Consider the following 13,168-nt stretch of genomic DNA (forward strand, 5'->3'; position numbering starts at 1 on the left):
TCAGTGTGTGAAATGTATTTTATTTTCTGTTATAATTATAACATCAAAGGTTTCAGCTTCTACTATAATACTCTTACCTTGCTAATGATACCATACCATGGTAAACCCTGGGCAAGTCCTGAGTAAGTTCTTCCACACGCAGCGGTAGACTGTAGTTGTATTTGGCATTGTAATCAGTCAACCAACCCTTATGTTTTGTAGCCATGTCAATGTATTCTTTGGCTTCGTTTTCTATGTTATGAAGTCTGTACATCAATCTTAAATTATAATAAAATATATTTAAATACGTAAATAATTTTCTAAAAGTAAAATAATCACTTGAAAAATCCATTCCCTGGAAACATGCATCTGGAAAGTTTTTCCCACATCCTTGGATCTCCTTCCAGATTTAAAAATGGAGAGGATCTTCTGTCTCCCGGTTGTGGGCAGTTTAGATTACTTAAAAATTGGTCCTAAAGGTCCAATATGTTGATTAAAAAATATATAAATACAAAAATAGCTAACAGAAATTACAAATATTTGTCATCATTTGATATTTTTTAACTGAACTGCCCGTCAAATTAAATACCACAGCGATTTTTTTACTCATTTTCAACGAATTGTAACTTTGAAAAAAATGGACCAATTTTGTTGATTTTTTTAGCATATTAAAGACCGTTTTTGTTAGATTGATCTGATTTTTCTAAATGTTGTATGAGATTTAGTTTTCTATGATATACAGGGTGTAAAAAAAAGGAATGTAATTTTTGAAATTTTGTGTTGCTGCCATTTTGCAAAAAAAAAATTAACTAGAATTATAAGAGAGAGTTCTGGGTATAGCTAAGACTAATATCTCGGGACGTATTTGGAATTTTGACGATAACTCATCGGGAATAAAAGATAATCAATTTTTACTCTAACTTGTATTTTTTCTATCTTTATTAAGAGATGTGCTAACAAAACTGAAATTAACTTTATAATGTTGTTTTTAATTGTTTTAAGCACTTTAAGTTGCAGCTAAACTACAGATTTTTAGACACAAAAAGAGTTTTTACAAAAATATCAAATACGTGTCGAGCTTTTATTAACCTTATAGGCTGTTAAGTTCAGAATATTAAAAAAATAACTTTACTTTTTCGCTGGTCGTATTTTTAAGAGATCCTGTGTTAAACTGCGTTAGTTAAATCATTTTTTTTTTTAATTTCACATTGTAAAAGTAACGAATATCCTACAATTTTAAAGTTAATTTCAGTTTTGTTAGCATATCTTTTAAGAAAGGTAGAAAAAAAAAAAAATATAAGTTAGAGTAAAAATTGATTATCTTTTATTCCAGATGATTTATCGTAAAAATTCCAAATACGTCCCGAGATATTAGTCTTAGCTATACCCAGAACTTATAATTCTAGTTAATTATTTTTGGCAAAATGGCAGCAACACAAAAATTACATTCCTTTTTTTCACACCCTGTATATCATAGAAAACTAAATATCATACAAAATTTAGAAAAATCAGATCAATCTAAGAAAAACGATCTTTAATATGCTAAAAAAATCAACAAAATCGGTGCATTTTTTTCAAAGTTACAACTCGTTGAAAATTAGTAAAAAAATCGCTGTGGTATTTAATTTGGCGCGCAGTTTAGATACCTATAGGAAAATCAATAAAAGTTGACGTGCAGTTGTCAAAAAATACTTAAAAATGATAAATGTCAGATTTAAAAGACAAATCTTATGATAACGCCCAACATTTGCCATGACTACCAACATAAAGCCGACCGTGCTGTCTTTTTTTTAACTTTTTTTAGAAATCCATTTTAGTAACAGTTTCTCTATAATATTCATTTTAATAGTTTAAAATTAGTATTACTAATTTACCTTTAAAGTGGCGTTGAAAAACCCGTTGCTTGTTGCTAGTAAATTAAGAACTAATGATGGTATGGCTGCAGGTAAAAGTTCACAAAGGACGGCGAAATGATCATACCTTTGCCAACCTATAAGTAAATTTATATTTTTTAACTTTAACTAACTTAAAAAAAGTCTTAAAAAAATCACCTGTTAAAACTATCCCTCCTAGATTGTGCTTAAATATTGTCGACTGAGTTGACATCACTTCTAACCACCTCATGTTATTTTCAAGATGTCGCTTAGCGTTTGGTATGTATAGAGTCTCTCCAAAAGCACCTGTAATGATAAGAATATTCTCAATAATCTCTGTAAACCAGTATAAAGTTAAAAAAAATCAAATTTTTTATGATTTTGGAGCCAAAACGAAAAGTAGTTCAAATGTCCCACTTTGAATACAGGGTGGTCCGAACTTTATTCCGGAAACTTTGGCAGCATATTCTCCAGATAAAAATTTCGTATAAATCTATGTCCTTAAATGCTTAGTTTCGGAGATACAAGGGGTAGAAGTTTCATTTTTATTTCGATTTTTTCCAAATAATTTCTGAACTAATGTCAATATTTGGATAAAAATTGGTATCTGGGAGTTTTTTGACATGTGAAATTTGATTTTGATGTCAATATGACTCCTACTTGCAGAGGGCGCCACCTACATATTGAAGAGTAATAACTTTTCGTCCGTACCTGTATAAAACTACTGAGTAAAAAAATATACATTTACGACGTTTCTTATATAAAAAAGGTCTCTTGGTAAAAATCGCTAGGAATAATGGTTCTCGAGATATATGGAATAGAAATAATGAATACATGTCATCATTGACAAAAAATAAATACAATTCGGGCCACCCTGTATATTGTGTAAATAATTAAAATTAAATTTGCTCTTTTAAATGTTGTTAAAATGTATATACTACAAAGTGTAATAATAGATTAAATAATAAAATATTAATATATCTTATATCTTAAAAACAAAAATATTCTGAAATACTTATAATAAAGTATTTTTCATTTGAGCCAAAGCCCTATTATACACTGACATACATAATGTCAAATATCAAAACTTGGAAAAGTTACATGAGAAAAACTATAATACCTTTAAAAGCTGATGCAGTCCATGCTGTTTTAAACACTGCAGCATATTTATCCCAAATAGGTGGCTGAACAAATCTATAAATATCCTCAGCATACACCCAAACCATCGGTTGTACTAGATCACCTAAATTGGCAGCCTGAAGGTTTTGTGACGAGATATGCCTTAACATATCATCCCAAATGATTATCTAAAAAAAACGCTTTAAAATATCGAAAATATATTTTTTTAGAAAATACATACCTTGAGATTGGGTTTCTTCTCATTAACAATATTGGCAACGTTTTGTACATGTCTCAAAAACAACGTTTCATGTAGCTCCATCCTGCAAACTTCACATTCACCCATTTCAAACACTTCGTCGCATCCAATGTGGAGGTATTTGCTTGTAGGGTGCATATCAACTACCTAAAAAAATATTTTAAGCTAATAAAAACAATTAGAAATATGAATTTAATAAACCTGGTTTATTAATTCTCTAATTAAATCAAAAGAAGCATTCCTGCTAGGACATAATGCTTGAGGACTACCTGGAACTTCCCTAAAATAATTTTAAATAAATAAAAAAATAATAAAACATGTTCATGTTACCTTATGTTAGCAAATTCTTTATGTTTAAGGGCAAATTCCATATGCCCAAAAGTTTGTATAAGAGGTATTACTTCTAATTTGAGATTTTGAGCATATTTTAATATGTCCTTTACTTCTTCAACAGTGTAAGCATTTTTGGCTGATAAAGGTTTTAAAATCCCTATATACGGAAACATATCTTCATATTCTGTAAAAATATTTAATAAGTACATTTATACAGGGTCCTACAACAGTCTGTCGGGAATGTAGGTCCTATAAAAACGAATTTAGAAATTATATTTAAGTGCATAGATACTTAAAGTGTGAGTAAATCAGTGATCAGAAAAAACATCCTTTTGTTTGATTTAAAAAAACATCCCCATCCAAACACACTTTTTTGAGCCACTCTGTAGAAGTTAAAATATTTTCCTGAAACACATCCTAGTACATTCTTTAACAAAATTCCTAAGTTTTTAAATATAGGAACTACAGATGCCTGACACACAGTCAGAGTGAACATACCAGATTTTCTGGTCTTTCCTGGGTCACCCTGTAATAATTATTGTTACATACCTATCAAAAGTCCTGTAGCACCGACATTTTTGGCCAAAGACATTATTTTCTTAAAGTACATTATGGTAGGCGGTGCTCCTTTTAAATCAAAATGAACTATTCTATGATTTGGAACGTATGGCTTTTTCGAATTGTCATTTACATAGGGGATTCCTAGTTGCTCGTCCGTTTCTAATATTACAAAAACGAAAAACCTTTAGATAAATTCGACAAAACTAAAATAAATACCTTCTATAGATTTTTGCATTTGCCTTTTAGCTATTTCATCTCTACTTGGCTGATCTAAATGCCTTAATCTATCCATGTCATTATCCTTAAATGCCTGGGCGTGAGGAATAATGTTATTCCCTCTATCCTTACTATTCAGATTGGCAGCTTCGATAAATTTTACTTTAATACTTTGTAGAAAAAGCTTCATCACAGAAAAATTAGTTTAATACTTCTTATTCGCCAGCTTTATATATATATTTATGTTACTTTTTCATCTGGTTGTAAATTAATGGGTCTATGGTCGATCACAGAGAATTGTAATCCAAAGAGGATCAGGGTTAAAAGACCTGCACCGACTAGAATTGTGGTTTTCTTTCTCCATGCTGTAAAACCTACTCTATATACAAAATTGTTCATATTATTCTTCTCTGACTCCATACAAAAGGTCTTACAGACTGTTAATAACAAAGTGCACAATTAGCTGTTATAACATCAAAATGAAAGAACAATTTCTACCCATATTATTTACCTTTATTAAAAACATTTGCCACATATAATTTACTCACCTTTCTCTTCTACAAAATACCCACACTTGAAATTCACATCTTTGTACTGGATATTATATAGTTATATAATCCCTGTACCAGTTACAAAGATACTTAAGCATAAATATTCAATTATTTAACATTTACCACTTCATATTGACAAAAAATCGATGCAACAAGCAGAATTAATGTATTAAACTGTATTTTATCAAATATCTTCAGACTGTTACTTTGTTTTAACTTCACAAACAGGGCCCATGGTTCGTAAATCTTTTAAGGAAGTTCTTTTTGCAAAACAAAGATCTTTTATTTTTTTAAAATAAAACAGACATAAAAACTCTGCATAAAAACCACAGAAGACAACGCTCTTTAAAAGGATTCTTTCGATTTGTTGATTTGTTTACTCGTTATATTTTGTTCTCTTTCTAATTTAGAGCAGGAAAGCGAAACAGAATCGTAATCAATAAAGGTCATCCAGGTTAAATACCTACTTTCTTACAAAGAAGTTTTATAGGTAAAATAAAATGAGTAAAAATAAAAGAGGAAAGTGCGAGTAATAATAATATTTGGTACGATGATTAAATTACCTAAAAATTCTATGCTATAGAAAGGCAAAAGTATTTTTCTGCCTTCTAATAAAAAGTTCATAAATTGAAAACTCCCAAATCTATCAATACGGCCCTGTACCTTTTGGTGTATATTTAGTTGCCTATGGTATAGAATAAGAATTTGAAATTTAAATTTCAATTTATTTAAATTATTTTATTAGTTTTAAAAAAAAAAAAACATGTTTATTATTTTATTAGAACACAGGAGCTAGTAAGATAGAAAAATATTTTCTGTATAAAGTCTTGCTTGGCACCTGCATAATATAGAAGTTTATACCCATAAATTTAAAAATTCAAAAAATATAATATTATTTTCTGAAATTTTACCTTTTAGCGCCATTGAGTTAGAGCTAATAAGTGATTATTAAAACTGTTGACGTAGATATCAGATATCCGCAAATACGATTTCAAAACAAACTTTATAAAATAATAAAATATTTGAACTTATATTGAATATAAGTACTGAAAACAAGGACGAGAGATAAAGTTGCATCCATCGAGTGTAAAAATTTGGTTGGACGTCGCACACCTTTTATAATAAAAAAAATTGTGTGCTTTTGAAGTAAATCTTCTTACGGCTCAAGTTTCGTTTAATTGAAATTAGTTATGTAAGAGATATTTGTTTATTTAGTATTTAAAGCCTTTAAGATAGTATGTCACGTAGTTTTTCAACTTTAGAAGAGCTGAAACCAGTTAGATGAAAACAACGTTTCTGTTTTCATTCTAGAAATTTTTTAAACATAGACAGGCAAAAAAACTTCTTGCAAAGTGTACCATTTTCATTTACTGATAAAATGTTTATGTAAAAATATAGCAAGATTTGAACAGTGCTCGGCAATTGGAATTCGTAAACAGACGTGTTTTAGCTTACAACGTGTTTTGATTGCTTTGGTGAGGTATTTTTTATTTGATTTGGTTTGATGGTCATTTTTCTTAATTTTCGTTTTTTCTCAGTACGATTTTAATGTCTAAATTACAGTATCTACTAGGTTAAGTTCATACTACACAAGAAAGTGTTTAGGAACGTAAAATAGGAACACGTTTTCATGTAGCTCATTTCAGTTATTCTAAAAGTCCGGTTTGGTTATGATTTTGTGTTTCGGGAGGCTTCTATATACTGGATGTTTTAAATTATATTACCGACTATAAACAATTAAGCTGTCGTTGGACTAAAAGACGAAATCGAGTTTTTATACAACTCCAAATAAATAATATTGTTGGCCTCTGCTCAATATGATAAAAAAAAAACGGCGTCAGCGATGGTTATGGAAATGAAGATCGCTGTCATGTTATATGTAAAATCATATGGGGGAATGTCATCGATGTTGTTCATTTCCAAGCCAACTGAACGCTATTTTTTCGATCATGCGGTATTTATCTGCGGTTTTTGGTTTTTTTAGTACCATGTAGATCAGCGTCAGAATTGGCTGGGAAATGAACATCAATGGCATTTACCAAATTTACATATAAAATGACAGCGATCTTCGTTCCATAGCCATCGCTGACGCCGTTTTTCTCGATCATACGGTTTATTATATACTATTTATTATGATTACTAAATCGGAATTAAAATATTACTCAAAAAAAAATTAAATATTAAGAATTTAAGAAGTCTTTGAACAAATGAGAGAACTGCATATTTCTTTTTCTGGTCTCCGGTAGTGCCAGTTAGATTCTTGTTTTTTATGAAACGTAAATTGTGCATGTTATTCGTTGAAAAAGACAAATGAACGAATCGTAAGAGTCGATTCATTATGTGAAATTGAATCATTGATTCGATTCACTAAAAAGAATCGTAATGCCCATCACGGTACGCCCATCACTACTCGCTAGCTCGTGTGACAAGGCCTTGAATTTTTACTCCTTTACGCGCCAAAAATCACTTCAAAAGAAAAATTGCAGGTGAAGTGCACGATCCCACCGAAATTCCACCGTCGATGGCCGCAATGCCCGTGCATAACCGACGGGTAAAAGCCATAGGTAAAAGTAATTCGTAATCTGTATATCCCTCTCTCTGTCGACCGCTCGTCTCGATTCAGTCTGCGGCCGCGAACTTCGAAATGACTCAGTCCAGTTACATTTAAGCCTATCGACGCGAGCAGATCTCGTTTTTCCCGTCCTTCCGCGCTTTCAGTTTATTGTTTCGCGTTTTTTCGTTCGCTAATAAATTCATCCCTTAAAAATGCCGCGATTTTTGGTTTAGCTACAGAATAAATTAGAATCGTCCATAATTGATTAATGACAGATCGAAACAAAAGAATCGCGACCGTTACTGAAACGAAAACATCACGGTAATCTTGATGAAGATGACACCGCAATGCAATCCGGTGTTGCATTACACGAAACAGCCGCTTCTGCCGCAAAACAATCAGGTGGTGGTGCTGAATTCGTCGACGACGAAGAAACTGCAGAAAACCGAACGGAAAAAGCGGAAAAACAGGATCAAGTGCGTGATCGTCGGCGACAAACAGGTGGGAAAAACTTCTCTGGCAGTGTCCTACAGCAACGATAGTTTTCCTAACGAATACGTACCCACGGCGTACGACAATTATAACGGTAAGTACCGTGTGCGGTGGAAGTTGCGGTTATTTTGCTCTGGGAAAATAGCGCACTCGGTTTTTGCGGTGAAAAGCCATCAAAACAATTCAGCAGATCTTCAACTTTTTACCGATCATGATTTGGTATTCTATTATTATTATTTCAATTCTTTAAGTTATTTAGCTGAAAAGCAAACAATATTAACATTTACAATTTTCAGAGATGCGGAAATAGTCAAAACTGTGCCAAAATTCAAAAACAGACGCGTCTAAAACCGTTAAACTGCTTCTTCAAGCTCAAAGAAATAAAAAAGCATAGAGAATAGAGACGCTCTAACATACCGTGTGTTTTGCGTCTTGTGGCTTGTATCCGCGATCATAGGGTACTGATTCCTGATGAATAAATGTTTCCCATTACATTTTTAGAAAAACTTTGCATGGAAACTTTTGCCCTTAATAGTCCCATCTATCGCTTGTACAAAAGAATTTATTTAAATCGGACGATATTTTGATTTGATTAATTGATGAAGGGGTTTCGTAGAGCACGAAACGTCGAAAGTTAATTATGATTTGATTAATCATAAAGACTGTGATGTTATGAACTTAATAGTTTATAAAAATATTTAAAAGGTATTTTTAGTTTAAGTTGCGTTGGCATGAAAATGTTTCTTTTAGTATCAATTTTCTCAATCATTCTGTGTACTTATATCAAGATGATCTTTAACAATTACTTACAATAAATATGTGTTATCGTTTTGTATGATTACAAATTAGCTACAAATTATTTGATAATAAGAAACCAATCTGTATATTTTATTAATTAAGCACATTTTAGGAATCAGTATCCAAACACCTTTTTTTAATAATCATCTCTTGAATTCTGATGAGTAATATCATTGAAATTACTTATTTATTTTAGTCAAATTTCTGAAAATTATTATTATTTGAGTGTGGCTATTACATTCTTTACTTATTTACATTTATCAATATTCTGGAATTAATAAGTTAATTAGTATTTATTATATTACTAACACTAATAAAGATTACAAATTTCAATTAAATTATTCTATTTCAAAAAGAAACATGCATAACATGTTTTGGTTCATAAGAAGTATTCTTTGAAGAAAACCAACGTAAAATGATATATTTTTCTGATATTATTATATGTAACTTGATAGTACGTCGATACTAGTTTTGAACCTTTTGTTAACATTTTAATACGTTTTTTTGTTAATACAGCTATGTTAAGAAAAATATGTGCCACGGTACTGTTTGGAGGTATGGTAACAATTTGGATCTCGGGTATTATTAGTCCTTGTATTCTTTAGTCATTGGTTCAGGGAGATTGAAAAGAAAAAAGATGAAATTTTACTACAATATTGTATTTATGGTTTGGTAGTATTCAATTGTTTTTTAGATTTGCTTCCTGTTTACCGGAAATGATAACTTTTAATTTTTAAATGGCACCCTCCGTATATTTTTACTTTGTTGATAGAAAATGGCACTCTGGGGTGATGACGGCACCCCAAGACTGACAGGTAAAAGCATTAAGATTGCCAGGCAGGCTTACAGAGTGATTTTTGCTTGGTTCCTTTTTTTCAAAGGCCAACTGTGATGACGGAACATTTTTTCGCTTATACGGCATTTAATCTCATACGAGGTCTAATATAAAATGATTTAGTATAATGTCTTATTTATAACTATTAACTATACACCTCCACATCAACAGGAATTAAAGCCATAAGTTTGCGTTTTTCTTAAAAATGGCAATATCCTGCGGATACTTAAGCTCATTTTTAAAACCTTAGTCGATCTATGTCTGATCTAGGGACGTCCTATGAATATCTATGAGGAAAACTACGTAAAACATATCGAAGAACTAACTCATTGCCATTCTCAATCTGTCGTCACTTTCTTGTTTCGTATGAAACGGCAATGAATGGCACGGCTGCACTTTTACAACCATATAGCTTCCAGCTAATTGTCGATACAAAGGTTACTGCACTTGCAGTATTCGTTGCAATAAAAAAAGCATATGGAATATTATATAACATGTAAGTTAAATGAGTAGATATTTTAGAAAGTGATAATACTGACAATACACCGACCGATACCTTAAAATTTTCAGGTAATTTAATGTTCAATATATGTTGCTCTAGTGAGTCGATTTTGGTGATTTTTTAAGCAATTTGTAGCTACATTATTTGAGATCTGTCTATTATACAATCTATGAACAACATGCTTTTGCTTGTGGTCTTCATAAACACACCTATGAAAAAGAGTTTATTGTTTTTTTTAATGTCATGGAAAAATATTGTGTGTGTTTGTTGATTGGCAGTTACGCAGGAGAGATGGTTAAATTTTGACTGCAAATTCTAAAATTGAAGAACATATTTCAAAAACAGTAAGGTTTAAGTGTAATAAACCTTAATCAAATTACCTTTATTTCAAAATAGAAAAAAAAAAAATGTTATAATATACGGGGTGTTTTTCCATTTAAAAAAAACCAACTTTGATATTTATTATTTATTTGGGACACTCTGTACCTTTTGAAATAATTTTTAAATTGTAGCTCCTAATAGTCCTTCAACGAACCCCAAAAACTTACAATTTGTAAAAATCTAATCGTTTAGCTACAATACTCCGTGTCGTATGTGGTGAACAACCCTGTATATACAGGGTGAGTTTCCTCCGATGTTCTCTATGGGTATATCGGAAACTGCTGGAGATGAGGAGTCGGTTAAATGGGGAAAGAATTGCGGTTTGTGGGGTCATAAATATGCGCCTTTCAGATTTTTGAAGAAGTTCATGGCTTACTAGATAGTAGAAAAAAAATTTCGACTGTTTAAAAATTGTCCCTAATTCAATTATAAGCTATTTTAGACAAAAAAGTTTTCAGATAAAATTGTAGATAATCACATCCTTAATGAGATTGTGTCCTCCGTCTTTTTCTAAAACCTGTCATTTTGACATTTGACACAAACATATGTTTTTTTAAATGGAAACCATAGTTAGCCATGACTTTATAAAAATTGCCATTTTTAAGCTTTTCAGCGACATAAGCTATAATATGTTTTCTTCGAAAAATTATCGAGTTATAGCCAATCCTTATCATTTTTAAATAATTTCACTTAGTTAGCCATGGAAACAATCGTCTTTGCTCTTATAAATGTGTAAACTGCCACATCAAACTTTTATGAAATTAAAATAAACAAAAATTCAATATGAATTTTTCAAAATGAAGAAAAGCGTGTAAGATTATTGGTTCAACTTTTCTTGACCATACATTTTTGAGGATACGTTGACCGGTGAATGTTATGTTTTTAGAGAACAATTTTCAAGACTCGTTGAAAAGTTAAATTTAGTTTTACCAAGTTCGGGTGTTATTTCTCTTGACTAATTTCACTTAGATTGCATAGCATTTTTATTCTTTGTGATTTATAACTTATAAAAGTCAAGAATAGTACTAAACGGTTCTTTAAATTTACATTACACAAACTAAAACTTAAAAAAAATAATATCGCTGCAGTCGAGTCACTGCATACACTTTTTTTTAATAAAAAAAAAAAAATGTTCAAAAATTCCATGGTTTTGAGTTACATCTTTTAAAAACTGAATTATTACCTATTCTCACAAAAGGACCGGTTGACTTAATTAAGCTTCTCTCGTACCGCCACTTCAAGTGCAACCTCTCTCGTAATTCATAGAGTTCTTTTGCAAACCTTATTTTTAACCATACCGCATAAAAAAAATCTAAAATGGATAAGTCAGGTGATCGAGGAGGCCCATTTAATTGGTCCACCTCTTCTATCCCTGAGTTTATATTATTATGATATCAATAATTTTTAACATTTTCTTTCATTATGCAGGGGAGGGAGAGCATAATGAAAGTCATTTTTGAAACACTCTATTGATGCGCAAGTATCTACACGCTTTTCTTCATTTGAAAATTCATATTTACAATTTTTGTTTATTTTAATTTATAAAGTTCAGTCATGACAGCTTCACATTTCTGCGAGAGTAACGGCTTGATTGAACTTGTTTCCATGGCTAACTAAGTGAAAGTGTTTAAAAATGATAAGATTTGGTTTGGCTATAACTCAGTAATTTTTTCGAAGAAAACATATTATAACTTATATCGCTAAAACTTAAAAATGCCGCTTTTATGAAGTCATAGCCAACTATGGATTCATTAAAAACATATCTAATTTTGTGTGATATGTCAAAAATGACAGGCTTTAGAAAAAAACAGAGGACACGATCTCATTAAGGATGTGATTATCTATAACTTTTATCGGAAAACTTTTTGTCTAAAATAAATTATAATGGAATTAGGACAATTTTAAAATAGCCGAAATTTGTTTTTTTCAAAATATCTAGTAAATACATGAACTTTTCATAAATCTGAAAGGCATGTTTATGACCCACAAAACTGCAATTCTTTCCCCATTTAACCGACTCTCATCTCAGTAGTTTCCAAGATACCCATAGAGAACATCGTAGGAAACTCACCCTACTTATATATAAAAGTAGCAAATACCAGTATATAATATAGTTAGCAAAATAATCGCTTCTGTTGCAATCATCGATATATTTACATCCTTACTCTAATACAATTAGTCAATTTTATTTAAGATAAAATGCTAATTCTGACCTGCATAAGTACAACCCAAAAAATTACCCGTGGCGGCTTATTAACTCCAACCAGTAAAATTACCCCAAAACGACATTATAAAAAAGTACGTAGTACCATACAATGAAAAAGAAAACCGTTTATCAGTTAAACGCAGCTGCAGGTTTTAAAGCGAAATTGTTAAAGCGCTGCTCCAATTTTTGTGCCAATTATTATATTTAACTTTTCTTGTTAACCTTCGTTAACGCGACCTCAATTCGCATTAGCCTTTGTAAATATATACCTATTGGCAGTATTCCTGCTCATAAAAAAGAACTTTAATTTAAATGGCAAAAAGCAAATTATATTTGAAATTAGTAGTTCATATACATCACCGTAGAATAAAATTTTCATGAATTTTAGCTTCAATGAAACTGACAGCTGAGAATACTGATCAGACCCCGCCTTTAAAGCCTGGTTGACACGGTCAAAGTGTAGGTACTTGGACTTAGTAAGTCAACCAATAAACAATACGTAACTTCA

At 31.0% G+C, this 13,168-nt stretch overlaps 1 protein-coding gene across 2 annotated transcripts in view; it reads right to left on the reverse strand.

The window, feature by feature from the left end:
- The window catches only part of LOC115877765 (hexosaminidase D-like), a 37,331-nt gene that overhangs the window by 4,571 nt on the left and 19,592 nt on the right, over positions 1–13,168 (reverse strand). The window contains exons 1-10 of one of the 2 annotated variants that reach the window (XM_030894076.1): positions 4,342–4,517; positions 4,114–4,284; positions 3,562–3,748; positions 3,433–3,511; positions 3,214–3,378; positions 2,974–3,160; positions 2,031–2,159; positions 1,854–1,969; positions 319–452; positions 78–257 (exon numbers count right to left, since the gene is read on the reverse strand). The exons of the other annotated variant lie outside the window; for it this stretch is intronic. Coding sequence (XP_030749936.1) covers positions 78–257; positions 319–452; positions 1,854–1,969; positions 2,031–2,159; positions 2,974–3,160; positions 3,214–3,378; positions 3,433–3,511; positions 3,562–3,748; positions 4,114–4,284; positions 4,342–4,417 — 1,424 coding nt within the window. The 5' untranslated portion in view covers positions 4,418–4,517. Of the gene's footprint in view, positions 1–77; positions 258–318; positions 453–1,853; positions 1,970–2,030; positions 2,160–2,973; positions 3,161–3,213; positions 3,379–3,432; positions 3,512–3,561; positions 3,749–4,113; positions 4,285–4,341; positions 4,518–13,168 lie in introns of those variants that run through there. 2 annotated transcript variants of the gene reach the window in all.

This window comes from Sitophilus oryzae, unplaced genomic scaffold, assembly GCF_002938485.1.
Source record: "Sitophilus oryzae breed Bouriz unplaced genomic scaffold, Soryzae_2.0 scaffold_1498_pilon_pilon, whole genome shotgun sequence".
Classification (NCBI taxonomy): domain Eukaryota; kingdom Metazoa; phylum Arthropoda; class Insecta; order Coleoptera; family Curculionidae; genus Sitophilus; species Sitophilus oryzae.